Source organism: Anolis carolinensis, unplaced genomic scaffold (assembly GCF_035594765.1).
Source record: "Anolis carolinensis isolate JA03-04 unplaced genomic scaffold, rAnoCar3.1.pri scaffold_27, whole genome shotgun sequence".
Taxonomy (NCBI): domain Eukaryota; kingdom Metazoa; phylum Chordata; class Lepidosauria; order Squamata; family Dactyloidae; genus Anolis; species Anolis carolinensis.
The window spans coordinates 558,288-581,463 of NW_026943836.1; the positions used below are offsets into that span (position 1 = coordinate 558,288).

At 46.6% G+C, this 23,176-nt stretch overlaps 1 protein-coding gene across 4 annotated transcripts in view; it reads right to left on the minus strand.

Moving 5' to 3' along the window:
- The window catches only part of kif3c (kinesin family member 3C), an 88,251-nt gene extending 73,671 nt beyond the window's left edge, over positions 1–14,580 (minus strand). For all 4 annotated transcript variants that reach the window (XM_062966683.1, XM_062966682.1, XM_062966681.1 and 1 more), the window contains exon 1: positions 12,824–14,580. In XM_062966683.1, the coding sequence (XP_062822753.1) occupies positions 12,824–14,437 (1,614 nt within the window). In that variant the 5' untranslated portion in view covers positions 14,438–14,580. The remainder of the gene's footprint in view (positions 1–12,823) is intronic.
- Positions 14,581–23,176: the final 8,596 nt, after the last annotated feature.

Sequence of the window (23,176 nt, forward strand, 5' to 3'; positions counted from 1 at the left end):
AGTCTCCGGCCTCCACAAACAGGCTCTAGTTCCCAGTGGTGAGGAGCCACCACGTCACTCCCTCCCTGGACATTGCAGGTTACAGAGAACACATCCCAGTGTTCCTTTCCCTCTCCATTTGCATTTCCCCGCCCACTGACTCTCCCTTAACCCTTTCCTAGTGGTGAGGCACCACCAAGTCACTCCCTCCCAGGATATTGCAGGTTACAGAGAGAACATCCCAGTGTTCCTTTCCCTCTCCATTTGCATGACCCCGCCCACTGACTCTCCCTTAACCCTTTCCTACTCTTTCCTATGGCACACAGCAAACAGCGGACTTGATCAGCAACTGAGCATACTGGAGAGAGAAATTTGGGGAGAATTTATCATAATTTATAGGAGTTGTAGGGACTGGGATGTATAGTCCACCTACAATATGACAGCACTCTGGACCCCACCAACGATGTACTTGGAACTAACCTGGCACACAGACCCAACATGGCATAATGGAAGGTTTGGGGGTGATTGACCTTCACATCCAGGAGTTATAGTTCACCCGTATTCATAGAAGACAACCCATTTGATGACAGATCTGGACCAAAATTGGCACACAAATTCAGCATGGTCAACTGGGAATACTGGAGGACTTTGCAGGTGATTGAGCTTTAACTCTGGGAGATATAGTTCAGCTGTATTCCGTGAGCCCTCTGAACCCCGCCAATGACGGATCTGGACCGAACTTGACACACAGACCCAACACTGCCAACTTGGGGTGATTGACCCTGGCATCAGAGAGTTATAGTTCACCTGTAGTTTAGTGCAATATAGTAATACATATAATAGAAAATATAATTATATATAATAACTAGCTGTGCCCGGCCACGCGTTGCTGTGGCTGAGTCTGGTGGTGTTGGTCAGTCTACATTAGGTTGTATTTATGCTGTGACCTCCACCCTTCTTTATACTCACATTAGTCGTAGTATTTGAAGTCTGTTACCTTCTTCAATTTTCGTGTTGATTGATAATTGCTTGAGATCCCTGTTGTCTTTGGTTTGTTGTTAGTTGTAATGTCTAATTCTGCTGAGTGCGGTTTATATTTTTATTGTGGTACAATAGTCTTTTTTTGTTTTGCCTGTGTAGGTGTTTATTATTGTTGTTGTTGTTGTGGTCATGAAGGCTGGATAAGTTAGATGCTACTGTATTGTTTTTTGGAGGCCCAGTGTAGCACTGACTGGCCTCTCAGCCTCAGTGCCTGGCTGTTTCTTGCCTGTGATGGTGTTGATTCTTGTTGTTGTTGTTGTTCTCATTGTTATTATTGTAATTGTTTTTTTGGAGGCCAAGTGTGAATGTAGGGATTGGGGAGGTGGATGAGTTGTGTTGTCAAATTTTGTATTTGTTATAGTCACAATGCGTTGTTGTGAGTTTTGTCGGTCCGGATTGTGGTTTTGTGGTGTGGTTGTGTTGTTACAACTGAGAGGCAAGGCTTTTGTGTTGTGTTGCCAAGTTTTGTATTTCTGGGGCGTTTAGTTGTGTTGATATAGTCACGATGCACTGTTGTGAGTTTTGTGGTTCCGGATTGTGGTTTTGTGGTGTGGTTGTGTTGTTACAATTGGGAGGGAATGCTTTTGTGTTGTGTTGCCAAGTTTCGTATTTCTGGGGCGTTTAGTTGTGTTGTTATAGTCATGATGCGTTGTTGTGAGTTTTGTGGGTCCAGTGTGGTTTTGTGGTGTGGTTGTGTTGTTACAACTGGGAGGCAAGGCTTTTGCATTGTTTTGCCAAGTTTTGTATTTCTGGGGCGTTTAGTTGTGTTGTTATAGTCATGATGCATTGTTGTGAGTTTTGTGGGTCCGGATTGTGGTTTTGTGGTGTGGTTGTGTTGTTACAAATGGGAGGCAAGGGTTTTGCATTGTTTTGCCAAGTTTTGTATTTCTGGGGCGTTTAGTTGTGTGCCAAGTTTCGTATTTCTGGGACGTTTAGTTGTGTTGTTATAGTCACAATGCATTGTTGTGAGTTTTGTGGGTCCGGATTGTGGTTTTGTGGTGTGGTTGTGTTGTTACAACCGGGAGGCAAGGCTTTTGCGTTGTGTTGTCAAGTTTTATATTTCTGGGGTGTTTAGTTGTGTGCCAAGTTTCATATTTCTGGGGCGTTTAGTTGTGTTGTTATAGTCACGATGCGTTGTTGTGAGTTTTATGGGTCTGGATTGTGGTTTTGTGGTGTGGTTGTGTTGTTACAACCGGGAGGCAAGGCTTTTGCGTTGTGTTGTCAAGTTTCGTATTTCTGGGGCGTTTAGTTGTGTTGTTATAGTCATGATGCGTTGTTGTGAGTTTTGTGGGTCCTGTGTGGTTTTGTGGTGTGGTTGTGTTGTTGTAACCTGGAGGCAAGCCTTTTGCATTGTGTTGCCAAATTTCGTATTTCTGGGATGTTTAGTTTTGTTGTTATAGTCACTGCGCAAACAACTTTATCATTTTATATATATAGATATAATATATTGTATATGCATATAATATTGACAATATTGACAGCTAACACTTCCCAACAAAACATTCCTCCAGACAGTAAACAAACACCCTTTCAACCTGCAAGGCCATTAAAAAATAATCAAGGTGGCTAATTCCACCATTCCCACTATTAATTCCTATTCAAACTGACCAACCAAGGATTCCGCAAGGTAAAAACCGACCAGGCTTACAACCATCAAGGCTATTCAATACTTTTCAACCAGGCCAACCAACATTTCCCCTACATACAAGACCCACAAACTTTGAAACCACAACACTACTCTGTCCCATTCAACCTCGCCTAGCAACAATACCTTATGTGCAACCCGACCAGACTTTTAACCTACAAACCTATTCAATACCATTCAATCTAACCAACCAAGAATTCCCCTACTAAGGAAGTACCCACACTTCAAAGCGCCTTTTTGATTAATGCTACGACTCCAACCACTCCACAAACGGCCAGACTTTCACGCTGCAAGGCTATTCACTCCTATTCCACCTGGCCAACATAGGATTCCCATAAGCCACAGCAACGCGTGGCCGGGCAAAGCTAGTATGATATATAATAATATAATATATATTATACATTACTACTAATATTACAGTTTAGTGGTTTAGTGAAATATAGTAATATATACAATACAAAATATGATACATAATAAAATATTGTATATACGTATAATATTGACAATATTATAATGCAATACAATGTAATACTAATAATAATACAATATAAGAATATTAATTATATATTATATATTACATATAATATTACTAATAATATTACAGTATAGCGGTTTAGTGCAATATAGTAATTTAAACAAAACAAAATATAATGATATATAATAATATATTGTATATGCATATAATATTGACAATAATATTATAATGTAATATAATATAATACTAATAATAACACAATATAACAATATTAATTATATATTATATGTTACATATAATATTACTAACAATATTACAGTATAGTGGTTTAGTGCAATATTGTTAATTAATAACAATATTAATTATATATTATATATTACTTATGCTATTACAGTTAAAATTGTTAATTAATAACAATATTAATTATATATTATATATTACTTATGATATTACAGTATAGTGGTTTAGTGCAATATAGTAATATACACAATACAAAATATAATGATATATAATATAATATATTGTATATGTATATAATATTGACAATAATATTATAATGTAACACAATATAATACTAATAATACAATATAACAATATTAATTATATAATACTTATAATATTGCTAATAATATTACAGTATAGTGGTTTAGTGCAATATAGTAACATATATAATACAAAATATGATATATAATAATATAATATATATTATATATTACTAAGAATATTACTAATAATATTACAGTATAGTAGTTTAGTGCAATATAGTAATACAGTAGAGTCTCACTTATCCAAGCCTCCAGATAATCCAAGCCATTTTTGTAGTCAATGTTTTCAATATATCGTGATATTTTGGTGCTAAATTCGTTAATACAGTAATTACAACATAACATTACTGTGTATTGAACTACTTTTTCTGTCAAATTTGTTGTATAACATGATGTTTTGGTGTTTAATTTGTAAAATCACAACTTCATTTGATGTTTAATAGGCTTTTCCTTAATCCCTCCTTATTATCCAAGATATTTACTTATCCAAGCTTCTGCCGGCCTGTTTATGTTGGATAAGTGAGACTCTACTGTATATACAATACAAAATATAATAATACATAATAATATATTGTATATGCATATAATATTGACAATAATATTATAATGCAATATAAAATAATACTAATAATAATACAATATAACAATATTAATTTTATACTACTTATAATATTACTAATAATATTACAGTATAGCGGTTTAGTGCAATATAGTAATTTATACAATACAAAATATAATGATATATAATAATATATTGTATATACATATGATATTGAGAATAATAATATAATAAAATATAATACTAATAATAATGCAATATAACAATATTAATTATATATTACTTATGATATTACAATATAGTGGTTTAGTGCAATATAGTAATATATACAATACAAAATATAATGATATATAATAATATATTGTATATACATATAGTATTGACAATAATAATGTAATAAAATATAATACTAATAATAATGCAATATAACAATATTAATTATAAATTACTTATGATATTACAATATAGTGGTTTAGTGCAATGTAGTAATATATACAATACAAAATATAATGATATATAATAATATATTGTATATACATATAGTATTGACAATAATAATGTAATAAAATATAATACTAATAATAATGCAATATAACAATATTAATTATATATTACTTATGATATTACAATATAGTGGTTTAGTGCAATATAGTAATATATACAAGTTATAAATAAAGTTTTATTATTATTATTATTATAATACAAAATATAACGATATATAATATATTGTATATGTATATAATATTGACAATAATATTATAACATAACAATATAATTCTAATAATAATACAATTTAACAAATAGTAATATATACAATACAAAATATGATTTATAATAATATAATATATATTATATAATACATATAATCTTACTAATATTATTACAGTATGGTGGTTTAGTGCAATATACTAATATATACAACACAAAATATAATGATATATAATAATATATTGTATATACGTATAATATTGACAATAATAATGTAATAAAATATAATACTAATAATAATACAATATAACAATATTAATTATATATTACTTATAATATTACTAATACTATTACAGTATAGTGGTTTAGTGCAATATAAGAATATATAATTGTGCTAATAATATAATATATTGTATAATACTTCCCTAGTATTATAATTGGCACTTTAATGACTATGATAGCCGGGTAATCACCCCTCCCTGATGACTTCGACATATTTTGCACCTTGGCCCAGATCCTTGAATTTAACTCTTGATTTTATCATTTTATTTTTGTACGTGACTTTTTATGACTGTTTTTATCGTTTCTGATGTTTTATTGCCGATTGATCTGTTTTATTGTTTTGCTTTTATATTGTTGTGTCCGGGCTTGGCCCCATGTAAGCCGCCCCGAGTCCCTTCGGGGAGAGGGGGCGGGGTATAAGAATAAAGTTGTTATTATTATTATTATTATTTTATTATGACACAGCAAACAAGATATACATGCTAGATTTCGTATCACAAAATCACAAGTCAAACACTTCCCAAGTGTCTAGGACTGGGTGATGTATTATTATTATTATTATTATTATTATTATTATTATTATTATTATTATTATGACACAACAAACAAGATAGACATGCTGGATTTCGAATCACAAAACCACAAGTCGAACACTTCCCAAGTGTCTAGGACTGTGTGATTTATTATTATTATCATTATTATTATTATTATTATATGACACAGCAAACAAGATAGATATGCTGGATTTCGTATCACAAAACCACAAGTCGAACACTTCCCAAGTGTCTAGGACTGTGTGATTTATTATTATTACATTATTATTAATATTATTATCATCATCATTATTATTATTATTATATGACACAGCAAACAAGATAGATATGCTGGATTTCGTATCACAAAACCACAAGTCGAACACTTCCCAAGTGTCTAGGACTGTGTGATTTATTATTATTACATTATTATTAATATTATTATCATTATTATTATTATTATTATATGACACAGCAAACAAGATAGATATGCTGGATTTCGTATCACAAAATCACAAGTCGAACACTTCCCAAGTGTCTAGGACTGTGTGATTTATTATTATTACATTATTATTATTATTGACACAACGATGTTGTATGACACAGCAAACAAGATAGACATGCTGGATTTCGTTTCACAAAACCACAAGTCGAACCCTTCCCACTTGCCTCACCACTAGCTACTTTCAGTGGGACACTGGATTCTATGAACAGAAGGATGGAGTGGCCATGGGGAGCCCTCTCAGCCCAGTAGTAGCAAATTTCTATATGGAATACTTTGAAAAACAGGCCCTAGAAACAGCACCAAAAAAGCCAACTGTTTGGTTCAGATACGTAGATGACACCTTCACAATTTGGAGCCATGGAGAGGAAGAACTCAGCAAGTTCCTGGACCATCTTAACAGCATCCACCCAAACATCCAATTCACCATGGAAAAAGAAAAGGAAGGAAAACTGCCATTTCTAGATGTTCTGGTCATCCGCAAACCCAATCAACAATTGGGCCACACAGTTTACAGAAAACCTACACATACAGATAGATACCTTCATAAAAACTCCAAGTCAAAAAAGGAGCACAATCAAAGCCCTGACAGACCGGGCACAAAGAATCTGCGAACCTCACCTCCTCCAAGGTGAACTCAACCACCTAAACTGGGCTCTACAGGCCAATGGAGACTCCACCACAGACATCAGAAGAGCTGCAAGGCCAAGAACAAGCCATGAGAGTCAAGACAAAGATCCACCCAGAGGAAAGGTGTCCTTACCATACATCAAGGGGACCACTGACCGCATAGGCAAAGTGATGAAGAAGCACAACCTACAAACTATCTACAGACCCACGAAGAAAATCCAACAAATGCTACGGTCAGCGAAGGACAAGAGGGATCCTCTCTCCTCTGCAGGAGTCTACCGGATACCATGCAGCTGTGGACAAGTCTACATAGGGACCACCAAACGCAGCATTGCCCAAACAAGAGTCAAAGAACATGAAAGGCACTGCAGACTAATTCAACCAGAGAAATCAGCCAGAGCAGAGCATTTGATGAACCAGCCTGGACACAGAATACTATTTGAGAACACAAAAATGCTGGACCATTCTAACAACTATCATGTCAGACTACACAGAGAAGCCATTGAAATCCACAAGCATGTGGACAACTTCAACAGAAAGGAAGAAACCATGAAAATGAACAAAATCTGGCTACCAGTATTAAAAAACTCAAGAATCAGAACAGTAAATAAAAAGCAATACTCTGAAAACAGAGGATTTCCAGACATGAATCAACCAAGGGCAGTTAACGACTCTAAACAAAGGATGCCCCAGAGGCAGGAAGAAGACAGCAGATAAGCTTTTCAATGCTAATTAAAGTGATTAACTACACAACATTCACACTGACCTCTCTCACCCTAGACTTTCCACAGATATATATTAACCTCTTTGCTTAGTTTTCTCCATACCTCACCACCTCTGAGGAGGCCTGCCATAGATGTGGGCGAAACGTCAGGAGAGAATGCTTCTGGAACATGGCCACACAGCCCGAAAGACATACAACAACCCCACTTCCCAAGTGTCTAGGACTGTGTGATTTATTATTATTACATTATTATTATTATTATTATTATTATTATTATTATTATTATTATATGACACAGCAAACAAGATAGATATGCTGGATTTCATATCACAAAATAACAAGTCGAACATTTCCCAAGTGTCTAGGACTGTGTGATGTATTATTATTATTATTATTTTATTATGACACATTTATTATGTGATGTATTTTCGGATGATGCGTGCAGATCCCAGCAGGGTGGCCTTTTTATTATTATTATTATTATCAACACAACGACGTTGTATGGCACAGCAAACAAGATAGATACACTGGGTGCCGTGCCAAAAGATCTCAGCCGGCATTTGGAAACAATAAACATTGACAAAATCACCATCTGCCAACTGCAAAAGGCCACCCTACTGGGATCTGCACGCATCATCCGAAAATACATCACACAGTCCTAGACACTTGGGAAGTGTTCGACTTGTGATTTTGTGATATGAAATCCAGCATATCTATCTTGTTTGCTGTGTCATAATAATAATAATAATAATAATAATAATAATAATAATAATAATAATAATAATACATCACACAGTCCTAGACACTTGGGAAGTGTTCGACTTGTGATTTTGTGATACGAAATCTAGCATATCTATCTTGTTTGCTGTGTCATAATAATAATAATAATAATAATAATAATAATAATACATCACACAGTCCTAGACACTTGGGAAGTGTTCGACTTGTGATTTTGTGATACGAAATCCAGCATGTCTATCTTGTTTGCTGTGTCATAATAATAATAATAATAATAATAATAATAATAATACATCACACAGTCCTAGACACTTGGGAAGTGTTCGACTTGTGATTTTGTGATACGAAATCCAGCATATCTATCTTGTTTGCTGTGTCATAATAATAATAATAATAATAATACATCACACAGTCCTAGACACTTGGGAAGTGTTCGACTTGTGATTTTGTGATACGAAATCCAGCATATCTATCTTGTTTGCTGTGTCATAATAATAATAATAATAATAATAATAATAATAATAATAATACATCACACAGTCCTAGACACTTGGGAAGTGTTCGACTTGGGATTTTGTGATACGAAATCCAGCATATCTATCTTGTTTGCTGTGACATAATAAAATAATAATAATAATAATAATAATAATAATAATAATAATAATAATACATCACACAGTCCTAGACACTTGGGAAGTGTTCGACTTGTGGTTTTGCGAAACGAAATCCAGCATATTATTATTATTATTATTATTATTATTATTATTATTATTATTATTATTATGTACAGTACATATAATTTGTAAGTCGCACTGAGTCCTCTTTGGGGTGAGAAGGACGGGATATAAATGTATTAAGTAAATAAATAAAGAGCTGGTGCCGCAAGCAATTTCGGGGAAGGAAAGAGGGGGCGAATTGAGATGGGGGGGGGGCATCTCTTGCCAAGACAAAAGGATCCGATGGGCCGGCTTCCCATCCCCGCCTGGGCGGCTTTGTTGTGATGCGGATTGGGGAGGGAGGGAGGGGTCTAGTGCCCACCCACTTGCCCCCCCCTCCCCAATCCAGAGCTTTGTTGCCTTCCTGCGGATGTCCCCCCCCCCCCAAACTTAGGGCCAGACGGAGGAAGACGAAGCATCATCATCATCATCATCATCGCCCATGCAAAGGAATCCGACACAATCCGCTCCAAGGCCTTCACGGATCTTAGGAACACAATACACATCAACATACACTTCGACAAAGCGGAATGACAGCCCGAAATGAATTTATCCCAGGCATGGGCAGACTTGGGCCCTCCACGCCGGAGATAAAGTCTTTATTTATCCCACGAGACACATGCTGTGTGGATTCGGCAGAAGGGCCTTTCCGGAAATCCCGCTTCCTCTTCTCGGAGGAGACTCAGGGCAGCTGCTCTGAATCACGGCCATATGATTCCGACCGCGTTGGAATTCAACCCCACTCTGCCCCGGTCTCATGTCCTCAGCAAGGAAATTTAGTTAGGCCGGGGCTGGATGTTGCCCCCTGGGCCCTCCTCGTTTTCCTTGCCCTCTTGGCATAAGGACATTGTGGCCCACCTTGTCCTTATGCTTAAAAGACAATGAAGGCACGCAGCAGTCGAGAGCGCTCTCAGCCACTACATGTCCTGTCCTCCTCCTGGCATAAGGAGGGTGCGAGCAGGCCCATCTTGGTGCCAGGACAGCCCGAAGAAGGCATGCGATGGGTGAGAGCCCTCCGGAGCACTCTCAGCCACTACATGTCCTGTCCTCCTCCTGACATAAGGAAGGTCCGAGCAGGCCCATCTTGACGCCAGCAGGACAGCTTGAGGAAGGCACGCAGCAACCAAGAGTCCTATGTAGCGCTCTCAGCCACTATGTGTCCTGTCCTCCTCCTAGCATAAGGAGGTTGCGAGCAGTCCCATCTTGACGCCAGCAGGACAGCTTGAGGAAGGCATGCGGTGGCTGAGAGACCTCTGGAGCGCTCTCAGCCACTACATGTCTCGCCCTCCTCCGCGCATAAGAAGGGTGCGAGCAGGCCCATCTTGATGCCAGGAGGACGGCTAAAGGAAGGCACGCAGCAACCGAGAGCCCTCTGGAGCACTTTTAGCCACTACATCTCTCACCCACCTCCTGGCATAACGAGGGTGCAAGCCGCCCCATCTAGATGTCAGGAGGACGGCTCAAGGAAGGCACGCAGCAACCGAGAGCCCTCTGCAGCGCTCTCAGCCACTACATGTCTCGCCCTCCTCCTGGCATAACGAGGGTGCAACCCGCCCCATCTTGATGTCAGGAGGACGGCTCGAGGAAGGCACGCAGCAACCGAGAGCCTTCTGTAGCGCTCTCAGCCACTACGTGTCTCACCCTCCTCCTGGCATAAGGAGGGTGCGAGCAGGCCCATCTTGATGTCAGGAGGACGGCTCGAGGAAAGCACAGAGCAGCCGAGAGCCCTCTGGAGCACTCTCAGCCACTACATGTCCTGTCCTCCTCCTGGTATAAGGAGGGTGCGAGCAGCCCCATCTTGATGCCAGGAGGACGGCTCAAGGAAGGCACGCAGCAACCGAGAGCCCTCAGTAGCACTCTTAGCCACTACATGTCTCGCCCTCCTCCTGGCATAACGAGGGTGCAAGCAGACCCATCTTGATGTCAGGAGGACGGCTCGAGGAAGGCACGCAGCAACCGAGAGCCCTCTGTAGCGCTCTCAGCCACTACGTGTCTCATCCTCCTTCTGGCATAATGCGAAGAGGAGACCCCGGGTGAAGGGGATCGGGGCAGTCGCCACAGGTCTTGCCGTTCTCCGAGCATAAGTATGGGGTGAGCAGTCCCGTCCTTATGACGGGAGAACAACCTGAGGACCCTGGCCCTCCCGCTCCCGGGCCCACCCCACCCAGCATGTGTCCAGCCTCTCTCACTCCTGGCCGAGCCTTAACTTTGACTTCATTTTCTTACATCTGCGCATGTGCTGCGTGCTTTGAGATCACTCTCTCTGAGTGAGTGTCACAGAGATGTAGTGATCGGTGTGTCCTCCCCACCTCTCTTTGAAGCCTTAGAAGAGATGGGTGTTAGAGTAGCCCAGGCCTAGTTGTTTACTATTAAGAAATGCTGTTATTCTTTACTATTCTGCATCTTTGCCTGCCTAAGCTCTGAATTCTTCGCAGCCACACCCAACGGCACTTCACGCTCTGCATGCTGTGAGCTAATTCTCAACTTTAACTTTCCTATTTGTGTTTTAGGGTAGCTTTCCCTAGGACGTGGTCCATGAACACAGCCTACAACCAGGCCGAGGGCCTGCCTCCTTGGGGTGGGGGTCCGAGGGTCCTATTGGTGGGCCTTTGGGAGGCACCTCTGTTGAGCGAGTGGGCTTATTCATAAAAGACCCTCCCCATAAACGCATAGCAGAGCAACTTATTAGCAGCACCAGTAGCCAAAAGTGATAAAAAGAACAAAAACACACAGACCAATGTTATCTCTTCCTTTAGGAGGTTTGCCTTTGTAGTAAAATAATATGGTTGCACTATTTACAAAAACAAGGTTTCCATAACACAAATAAAGTTCTTTATATTTCCTTCTTTACATTGACCATGTGCTTTTCTCTCATGCAGATAAACAGTTTCACCCTCACAGAGCCTCCTCTCACACCAAACTCACACAGGAGCTTCACACATTAGCTCTGACACTAGAACTTGTCTCACAAGGCCTTCGACCTAGGGCCTTCTCACACTGAGGCCCCGCTCACACTGAGGCCTTTTCACATTGAAGCCTTCCTCACACTGAAGCCCTCCTCACATTGAAGCCTTCCTCATACTAAAGCCCTCCTCGCACTGAGGCCCTCTCACACTGAGGCCTTCTCACACTGAAGCCTTTCTCACACTGAAGCCTTCCTCACACTGAGGCCCTCCTCACACTGAGACCCTCCTCACACTGAGGCCTTCTCACATTGAAGCCTTCCTCAAAATGAGGCCTTCTCACACTGAAGCCTTCCTCACACTGAGGCCTTCCTCACACTGAGGCACTACTCACACTGAGACCCTCCTCACACTGAATCCTTCCTCACACTGAGGCCCTTCTCACACTGAGGCCCTTCTCACACTGAGGCCCTTCTTACACTGAAGCCTTCCTCACACTGAGGCCCTCCACACATTGAGGCCTTCCTTGCACTGAGGCACTACTTACACTGAGACCCTCCTCACACTGAAGCCTTCCTCACACTGAGGCCCTGCTCACACTGGGGCCCTCCTCACAGTGAGGCCTTCTCACACTGAGGCCTTCTCACATTGAAGCTTTCTCACAATGAAGTCTTCCTCACACTGAAGCCTTTCTCACACTGAGGCCCTCCTCACACTGAGGCCTACTAAGCTACAGGCACACCTGCTTATATTGAGCTGCAGCTTTTCCTGAGTCATTGCTTCCATTGAACACTTTCTGTGCTTGACTCACATTTTTTGTATAAACATTTCTGACCGCCTCACCTTGTACTTGGCGGCCAGGTGCTCGGTGGCCTGCCGCTCCTTGCGCAGCTCGCCCAGCATGCTCTCCTTCTCCTCCAGGAGCCGGGCCTTCTCCTCGCTGACCAGGCTGCGGTCGTCCTGGATGGCGGCCTTCTCCTGCTCCAGCCGCTCCTTCTGGGCCTTGAGGTAGCCCTCCACCTTCTTCTCCAGGAGCCGCCCGTCCTCTTCCCGCTGCTGTTGTGGAGATGTCCCGTCCCGGCTATTGTTGTTGTTGTTGTTGTCATCGTCGTCGTCCTCGGTCTCGTCCTCCTCGTTGTCCACCCCGCCGGGGCCCTTCTTCCTCTGCCGGTGGTGGTGCCGGTGCTTGAGTCCGCCGCCACCTCCCAGCATGCCCCTCTTCTGCAGCTGGGCCTTGAGCCGGGCCACCTCAGCGCGGAACTCCCGCAGGAGGGCGTCCTTGGGGTCCTCGTTGACGCGGGGCCGGTTGCGGACGCGCTTGGCCCTCCCGGCGAAGCGCAGCGTGGAGAGGCTCTCCTCCAGGCAGAGCGAGGCCGGGCTGAGCGTGGCCAGCAGGGCGGTGCGCGCCGAGCCCCCCAGCGAGTCCTGCAGCAGCCGCGTCAGCTTGGAGTCCCGGTAGGGCACGTGGGTGCGGCACCGCCCCTCCGCCAGCGCCCAGATGACGTGCCCCAGCGCCGACAGCGACAGGTTGATGCGTGCCGCCTCCCGACCTCCGCCGACGACACCGACTCCGACACCTCCGCCTCGTCCTTGCCTCTCCCCACCGGCCAGGTCTACGAGGTGCAGCTTGCCCACGCGGACCGGCTCGGCCTCGCCGTCCTGGCTGCACTCGATGGTGAGGAGCACCACGGCGTGCGAGCGGGAGCTGCGGGGGTTGACGGCGGTGGCCCCGCGGGCACGACAGCGCTGGCCTAAGCGCAGGACGTGGCGCAGCTCGGCGGCATCTTTCGTCACGAAGGCGGAGAGGTCCTTGAGGTACACGCCTCGTTCGGGGCTCTCCTTGAGCTCCAGCCGCCGCGGCGACGAGCCGAGACCCGAACCTGGCGGGGCGAGAAGGTCGCGCACCTCCTCCAGGTAGACCTCCAGGAAGGAGGCGCGGACGAGGAAGCGCTGCTCCGGGGCGGCCCCGGCGATGCGGGCGAAGAGCAGCTCGGCCGCCAGAGGGAGCAAGCCCCGGCAGGGCACGGGATCCGAAAGACTTTCAGTGTCTTCTGACTCCCCTTCTGCGATCTCCGCATCCTCATCCGCGCCCTCTTCGCCGTCCCCGCCGGGCCCGAAGAGCGAGAAGGTCTTGCCGGAGCCGCTCTGCCCGTAGCACAGCAAGGTCCCGTTGACGCCGCCCAGCGCCGCCTCCACCACGGGCGCCGCCGCCGCCGCGAACAGCGCGCCCTCCTCGCCCCCGCCGCCCCCGAACACGCCGTCCAGGGAGAAGCTCTTCAGCGCCGCCGGGTCGCCCGGGGAGGCCCGCAGCAGCACCTGCCCCTGCGCCCGGTCCAGGAACACGGCCCGCTCCGCGCCCTGGGACGCCTCGCGCCGGGACAGGCCGCGGCACCGCGCCACCACCCGCAGCGCCTCCCCGCCCCCGCCGCCCCCGCCGCCCGTCCCCGGAGCAGGCATCACCGCGCCGCGCCCTCGCCCGCGCCCGCCTCCGCCTCCGCCTCGCGCATCCCCGGACGATCCTTCCTCTCCCGCGGTCAGGACACGAATGAGCGCCGCGCAGGGAGGGAGGAGCCACGCAAGGGGCGGGGATAGATCAAGCCACGCCCCTCCGCGTCTCTCATTGGGCCTCCCAGGCGCAAGAGTGGGACACAGAGTGGAGGGAGGAGCCACGCAAGGGGCGGGAATATATCAAGCCACGCCCCTCCGCGTCAATCATTGGGCCTCCCAGGCGCAAGGGAGTCTCGCCTTGGAAGGATGAGCCACGCAAGGGGCGGGGATAGATGAAGCCACGCCCCTCCTCGTCTCTCATTGGGCTTCCCAGGCGCAAGGGTGGGACACAGAGTGGAGGGAGGAGCCACGCAAGGGGCGGGGATAGATGAAGCCACGCCTCTCCTCGTCTCTCATTGGGCGTCCCAGGCGCAAGGGAGTCTCGCCTTGGAAGGATGAGCCACGCGAGGGGCGGGGATAGATCAAGCCACGCCCCTCCTCGTCTCTCATTCGGCTTCCCAGGCGGAAGGGCGGGGCACAGAGTGGAGGGAGGAGCCACGCAAGGGGCGGGGATAGATGAAGCCACGCCCCTCCTCGTCTCTCATTGGGCGTCCCAGGCGCAAGGGAGTCTCGCCTTGGAAGGATGAGCCACGCGAGGGGCGGGGATAGATCAAGCCACGCCCCTCCTCGTCTCTCATTCGGCTTCCCAGGCGCAAGGGCGGGGCACAGAGTGGAGGGAGGAGCCACGCAAGGGGCGGGGATAGATGAAGCCACGCCCCTCCTCGTCTCTCATTGGGCTTCCCAGGCGCAAGAGTGGGACACAGAGTGGAGGGAGGAGCCAAGCAAGGGGCGGGGATAGATATAGCCACGCCTCTCCTCGTCTCTCATTGGGCGTCCCAGGCGCAAGGGAGTCTCGCCTTGGAAGGATGAGCCACGCAAGGGGCGGGGATAGAGGAAGCCACGCCCCTCCGCCTCTCTCATTGGGCGTCCCAGGCGCAAGGGTGGGACACAGAGTGGAGGGAGGAGCCAAGCAAGGGGCGGGGATAGATATAGCCACGCCTCTCCTCGTCTCTCATTGGGCGTCCCAGGCGCAAGGGAGTCTCGCCTTGGAAGGATGAGCCACGCGAGGGGCGGGGATAGATCAAGCCACGCCCCTCCTCGTCTCTCATTCGGCTTCCCAGGCGCAAGGGCGGGGCACAGAGTGGAGGGAGGAGCCACGCAAGGGGCGGGGATAGATGAAGCCACGCCCCTCCTCGTCTCTCATTGGGCTTCCCAGGCGCAAGAGTGGGACACAGAGTGGAGGGAGGAGCCAAGCAAGGGGCGGGGATAGATATAGCCACGCCTCTCCTCGTCTCTCATTGGGCGTCCCAGGCGCAAGGGAGTCTCGCCTTGGAAGGATGAGCCACGCAAGGGGCGGGGATAGAGGAAGCCACGCCCCTCCGCCTCTCTCATTGGGCGTCCCAGGCGCAAGGGTGGGACACAGAGTGGAGGGAGGAGCCAAGCAAGGGGCGGGGATACATGAAGCCACGCCCCTCCGCGTCTCTCATTGGGCGTCCCAGGCGCAAGAGCGGGACACAGAGTGGAGGGAGGAGCCACGCAAGGGGCGGGGATATATCAAGCCACGCCCCTCCGCGTCTCTCATTGGGCCTCCCAGGCGCAAGAGTGGGACACAGAGTGGAGGGAGGAGCCAAGCAAGGGGCGGTGATACATGAAGCCACGCCCCTCCGCGTCTCTCATTGGGCGTCCCAGGCGCAAGGGAGTCTCGCCTTGGAAGGATGAGCCACGCAAGGGGCGGGGATAGAGGAAGCCACGCCCCTCCTCGTCTCTCATTCGGCTTCCCAGGCGCAAGGGCGGGGCAGACAGTCTCGCCTTGGAGGGAGGAGCCACGCAAGGGGCGGGGATATATCAAACCACGCCTCTCCTCGTCTCTCATTGGGCCTCCCAGGCGCAAGGGCGGGGCACAGAGTGGAGGGATGAGCCACGTAAGGGGCGGGGATATATCAAGCCACGCCCCTCCTCGTCTCTCATTGGGCCTCCCAGGCGCAAGGGCGGGGCAGACAGAGTCCCGCTAATGAAGGAGGCGCAAAGCCTCGCCTTGGAGGGAGGAGCCACATAAAGGGCGGGGCCTAAGGTGACCACGCCCCTCTCATCTTTCATTCGATTTGCCAGGCTCAGGAGGTTGGGCAAGAGAGCCACGCCCCCTTTTCCTCGCAGTCTCTTCTTATTGAGGGGCGGGACAAACGGAGCCACGCCCCCTTCTTCCCACTCATATTTTCTCCTTTGAAGGGCGGGGCGAAAGCAGACCACGCCCCTTGCGCATCGAATTATGTTTCCCAGGCGCAGGGGCGGGGCAGACAGAGTCACGCCCCCTTCTTCCTCCACTCCCAGTCTCTCTTCTCCGCAGGGGAGGAGCCATTGAAAAGGGGCGGGGCAAACAAGGTCACGCCCCCTTCTACCTCCACTGATATCTCTCTTCTTTGAGGGGCGGGGCGACAAAAGCCACGCCTCTCCTTTTACCCAATCCTGAGCCACGCCCCTCTCCGTCTCTCATTGGGTTTTCCAGGCGCAGGGGGCGGGGCAAAAGAATACTCATATTCTGTTTCTTGAGGGGCGGGGTAAACAGAGCCACGCCCCTTCTTCCCGCTCATATTTTCTCCTTTGAAGGGCGGGACGAAAACAGACCACGCCCCTTCCCGCCTCTCATGGGGCTTCCCAGGCAAAGCCTCGCCTTGGAGGGAGGAGTCACGCAAGGGGCGGGAACACACTGAGACCACGCCCCTATCCGCCTCTTATTGCGCTTTGTAGGCGCAGGGGGCGGGGCAAACCGAGTCACGCCCACTTTTCCCCTCTATTTACATTGTCTGTTCTTTGAGGGGCGGAGCAAACAGTGTCACGCCCACTTCTTCCTCTTTTCACCCGTCTCCTCGAGGAGGGGCGGGGCGAAAGGAGCCACGCCCCTTCTGCGCCAGCTTCACAGGCATCTATGACAGGCATCTTCAGAGGTTGTGAGGTTTGTTGGAAACGAGTCAAGTGGGGTTTATATCTATCTATCTATCTATCTGTGGAATGATGTCTGTTAATGTTACAATTAATCACCTTGATTAGCACTGAAAAGCCCTGCAGCTTCAAGGCCTGCCTGCTTCCTGCCTGGGGGGAAGGGAGAATCCTTTGTTGGGAGGTGTTAGCTGGCCCTGATTGTTTACTGTCTAGGATTCCCCTGTTTTCTGAGTGCTGTTCTTTATTCCAGGCATGAAAGGAAACAATCAGGGCCAACTAACACCTCCCTCCAAACAAAGGATTCCCACCCCCCACCCCAGGCAGGAATCAAGCAAGGCCTTTCAGTGCTAATCAAGGCGATGAATTGCAACATTAGCAGACAAGAGTTCTCTCGTTCTCCCACCCTGGAGATGCCTGGTTTCCATCAGACCTGACAACCTCTGAGGATGCCTTCCGTAGATGTGGGCGAAACGTCAGGAGAGAATGCTACTGGGACATGTTTTCCAGAACGCCCGGAAAAAGTCACAGCAACCCAATGCCATGTTCAGTCAACACACTTTCCCAGCTCCGTGCCCCCCGCCCCCAAATTGCTCTTGTCTGTTAAATGTTGCAATTAATCAACTTGATTAGCACTGAAAAGCCTCGCAGCTTCAAGGCCTGGCTGCTTCCTGCCTGGGGGGGGGGGAGGAGAGGGGGAAATCCTTTGTTGGGAGGTGTTAGCTGGCCCTGATTGTTTACTGTCTAGGATTCCCCTGTTTTCTGAGCGCTGTTCTTTATTCCAGGCATGAAAGGAAACAATCAGGGCCAACTAACACCTCCCTCCAAACAAAGGATTCCCACCCACACCCCCACACCCCAGGCAGGAATCAAGCAAGGCCTTTCAGTGCTAATCAAAGCGATTAATTGCAACATTAACAGACAAGAGTTCTTTCCAACAAACCTCACAACCTCTGAGGATGCCTTCCGTAGATGTAGGCGAAACGTCAGGAGAGAATGCTACTGGGACATGTTTTCCAGAACGCCCGGAAAAAGTCACAGCAACCCAATGCCATGTTCAGTCAACACACTTTCCCAGCTCCGTGCCCCCCGCCCCCAAATTGCTCTTGTCTGTTAAATGTTGCAATTAATCAACTTGATTAGCACTGAAAAGCCTCGCAGCTTCAAGGCCTGGCTGCTTCCTGCCTGGGGGGAAGGGAGAATCCTTTGTTGGGAGGTGTTAGCTGGCCCTGATTGTTTACTGACTAAAATTCCCCTGTTTTCTGAGTTCTGTTCTTTATTCCAGGCATGAAAGGAAACAATCAGGGCCAACTAACACCTCCCTCCAAACAAAGGATTCCCACCCCCCCCCCCAGGCAGGAATCAAGCAAGGCCTTTCAGTGCTAATCAAGGCGATGAATTGCAACATTAGCAGACAAGAGTTCTCTCGTTCTCCCACCCTGGAGATGCCTGGTTTCCATCAGACCTGACAACCTCTGAGGATGCCTTCCGTAGATGTGGGCGAAACGTCAGGAGAGAATGCTACTGGAACATGTTTTCCAGAACGCCCGGAAAAAGTCACAGCAACCCAATGCCATGTTCAGTCAACACACTTTCCCAGCTCCATGACCCCCCCCCCCCCCAAAAAAAAATTTGGGGTCTGTGTGTATTTCGCCCCCTCGTCCTTCTTCATGTGGGAGTCGGATCGGAAAAGAAGCCGGGGATGTTTCTGCGCCACTGGCATCGCAATGTGGGCAGAAGCAACATGGCCGGCCTCCAGAGAAAGAGGGATGCCCAGCCAGAGTGGCACCAATGGGAGGACACACACACACACACACACACACACACACACACACTTCTCTGTGCCAAGGACACTTAAGCCAGGCTTGGCTCAGCCTCAGCACCCAGTTGACAATAGCATTGGCACCAATGGGGTGTTAAAGGGCCCAAAGCATAGATTTGGGGAGAGAAGAGGGGGCCGCTTTGAATCCCACCCACGGGAGAAAAGCGGGATAGAAACGAATAAATAATAATAATAATACTGTAATAATAATAATAATAATAATAATAATAATAATAATAATAATAATAATAAAACAGTAGACAAAAAACCAGTACAAGAAAGCCGCACTACAAACTAGAGCTGGCAGCTGTCACAACAAAACACTGCATGGAAAGTTCCTTGACAAAAGGGAAGGAAAAGCTGATAAGGAGAAGACACTGAAGAAGGAGACAGAAGGCCTGATCCTTGCAGCCCAGGAGCAAGACATCAGGACAAAGGCCATTAATAATAATAATAATAATAATAATAATAATAATAATAATAATAGAAGACCTGGCTCTGGCTCACGAATGGGACCCTGAAGAAGGAGACAGAAGGCCTGATCCTTGCAGCCCAGGAGCAAGACATCAGGACAAAGGCAATTAATAATAATAATAATAATAATAATAATAATAATAGAAGACCTGGCTCTGGCTCACGAATGGGACCCTGAAGAAGGAGACAGAAGGCCTGATCCTTGCAGCCCAGGAGCAAGACATCAGGACAAAGGCAATTAATAATAATAATAATAATAATAATAATAATAATAATAGAAGACCTGGCTCTGGCTCACGAATGGGACCCTGAAGAAGGAGACAGAAGGCCTGATCCTTGCAGCCCAGGAGCAAGACATCAGAACAAAGGGAATTAATAATAATAATAATAATAATAATAATAATAATAATAATAATAGAAGACCTGGCTCTGGCTCACGAATGGGACCCTGAAGAAGGAAAGAGACAGAAGGCCTGATCCTTGCAGCCCAGGAGCAAGACATCAGGACAAAGGCCATTAATAATAATAATAATAATAATAATAATAATAATAATAATAGAAGACCTGGCTCTGGCTCACAAATGGGACCCTGAAGAAGGAGACAGAAGGCCTGATCCTTGCAGCCCAGGAGCAAGACATCAGGACAAAGGCAATTAATAATAATAATAATAATAATAATAATAATAATAATAGAAGACCTGGCTCTGGCTCACGAATGGGACCCTGAAGGAGGAGACAGAAGGCCTGATCCTTGCAGCCCAGGAGCAAGACATCAGGACAAAGGCCATTAATAATAATAATAATAATAATAATAATAATAGAAGACCTGGCTCTGGCTCACGAATGGGACCCTGAAGAAGGAGACAGAAGGCCTGATCCTTGCAGCCCAGGAGCAAGACATCAGGACAAAGGCAATTAATAATAATAATAATAATAATAATAATAATAATAATAATAATAATAGAAGACCTGGCTCTGGCTCACGAATGGGACCCTGAAGAAGGAAAGAGACAGAAGGCCTGATCCTTGCAGCCCAGGAGCAAGACATCAGGACAAAGGCCATCAAGGCCAAGATCGAAAAATCAGCTGATGACCCAAAATGCAGACTGTGCAAGGAAACCGACGAAACCATTGATCACATCCTCAGCCGCTGTAAGAAAATCGCACAGACAGACTACAAACAGAGGCACAACTATGTGGCCCAAATGATTCATTGGAACTTATGCCTCAAGTACCACCTCCCAGCAGGAAAGAACTGGTGGGATCACAAACCTGCAAAAGTATTGGAGAATGAGCACGCAAAGATACTGTGGGACTTCCGAATCCAGACTGACAAAGTTCTGGAACACAACACACCAGACATCACAGTTGTGGAAAAGAAAAAGGTTTGTGATGTATTTTCTGATGATGTGTGCAGATTCCAGTAAGGTGGCCTTTTGCAGTTGGCAGATCGTGATTTTGTCAATGTCTATTGTTTCCAAATGCCGGCTGAGATCTTTTGGCACGGCACCCAGTGTGCCCATCACCACCGGGACCACCTGCACTGGTTTCTGCCAGAGTCTTTGAAGTTCAATCTTGAGGTCCTGAGAGCGGCTGAGTTTTTCCTGTTGTTTTTCGTCAATGCGACTGTCACCTGGGATGGCAACATCAATGATCCAAACCTTGTTCTTTTCCGCAACTGTGATGTCTGGTGTGTTGTGTTCCAGAACTTTGTCAGTCTGGATCCGGAAGTCCCACAGTATCTTTGCGTGCTCATTTTCCAATACTTTTGCAGGTTTGTGATCCCACCAGTTCTTTACTGCTGGGAGGTGGTACTTGAGGCATAAGTTCCAATGAATCATTTGGGCCACAGAGTTGTGCCTCTGTTTGTAGTCTGTCTGTGCAATTTTCTTACAGCAGCTGAGGATATGATCAATGGTTTCGTCGGTTTCCTTGCACAGTCTGCATTTTGGGTCATCAGCTGATTTTTCGATCTTGGCCTTAATTGCCTTTGTCCTGATGTCTTGCTCCTGGGCTGCAAGGATCAGGCCTTCTGTCTCCTTCTTCAGGGTCCCATTCGTGAGCCAGAGCCAGGTCTTCTCCTTATCAGCTTTTCCTTCAATTTTGTCAAGGAACTTTCCATGCAGTGTTTTGTTGTGCCAGCTGTCAGCTCTAGTTTGTAGTGCTGTTTTCTTGTACTGGTTTTTTGTCTGCTGTGCTTTGAGGAGTTTCTGATTTTTGACTTCAATCAAAGCAGGTTCTTCACTTTGCTTGACATATTCTGCCAGGGCATGTTCTTCTTCTTTGACTGCTTGTTTGACTTGTAAGAGTCCTCTGCCCCCTGATCTTATTTTGTCACATATCCTTACATACAGAGACATGGCCCAGGGGACGCAGGGATGTGTTAGCTGGGAGGCTTTTCTCATGTCTCGAGCCATGGTAACCCAAGTGGGGTTGAACGGCATCCGTTCTATAGTGCAGATGTGCCCCAAGATCTCCATTCTTGTTCAGGGAAGGAGCTCCCCACCACACAACGTATGTCCTCTGGTGCTCTCTGCTGGCTGACCAGAGGTAAGATCCCTTGCATTCAATACCTTGTTTTCTTGACAATGATTTTGCCATGAGATTCTTCCCTTTCTCCCCAAAGACTGGGGAAAATCGTTTTGGCCCCAGGATCAGATACTCCCATTTCGTACAGGAGAGTCAATTCAGCCCCAAATGCATCAAAGACAGATGTAAGGGTGATACCGAGCAAGAATTTAGGGGGTCCTGCTGCAGATAGGACCTGCAGAAAGCAGGAGGGATCCTTCAGCTGGAAACAGTCGGACTTCCCAAAGGCTGCTAGGATCTGCAAAGACTGGCGAGCCACAAGAAGCAATTAGAAATTTCCCTGATTCCAAAATAAAAAGCTCACCAGTTGAAGAAAAGGGTCACCAAGGTTTTGTTGTGCTTCAGTCTGATGATGAGGGGGGATTTGGGTTTATGCAGGCTGACCAAGGAAATGTTGAAGGCTCTGAACTGTTAGAAAGGCCGCAGGCTAGCAGGGAAGCAACAAGTCCCAGGTGGCTTGAGCAGCGAGTCAGAGGAGTCTTCTTTAGCTAGAGATACAAGGTTAAGGTGACCCTAAGATACTGAAAGCTGAAAAGACTTGAAGGCATGCCAAGACTATGGCTGCAATATCTGGAGTTGGTCAGGAGGTGGCGGTCGAGTGCAGCCAATGGGCTCAACCTGGCCAGTGGCAGACCTTGGCCAGCCATGGAGAAGCCACAGCAGCAGAAGATAGATAGGACACACTTGCCCAATTCTCCTCAAGATATTTAAGCATGGCACTATTCCCTCAGCCTCCCCTTCTCCAAGCTGAACATCCCCAGCTCTCTTGGCCACTCCTCAAAGGGATTCATAGTTTCCAGACTTTTGGCCATTTTGGTCACCTTCCTCTG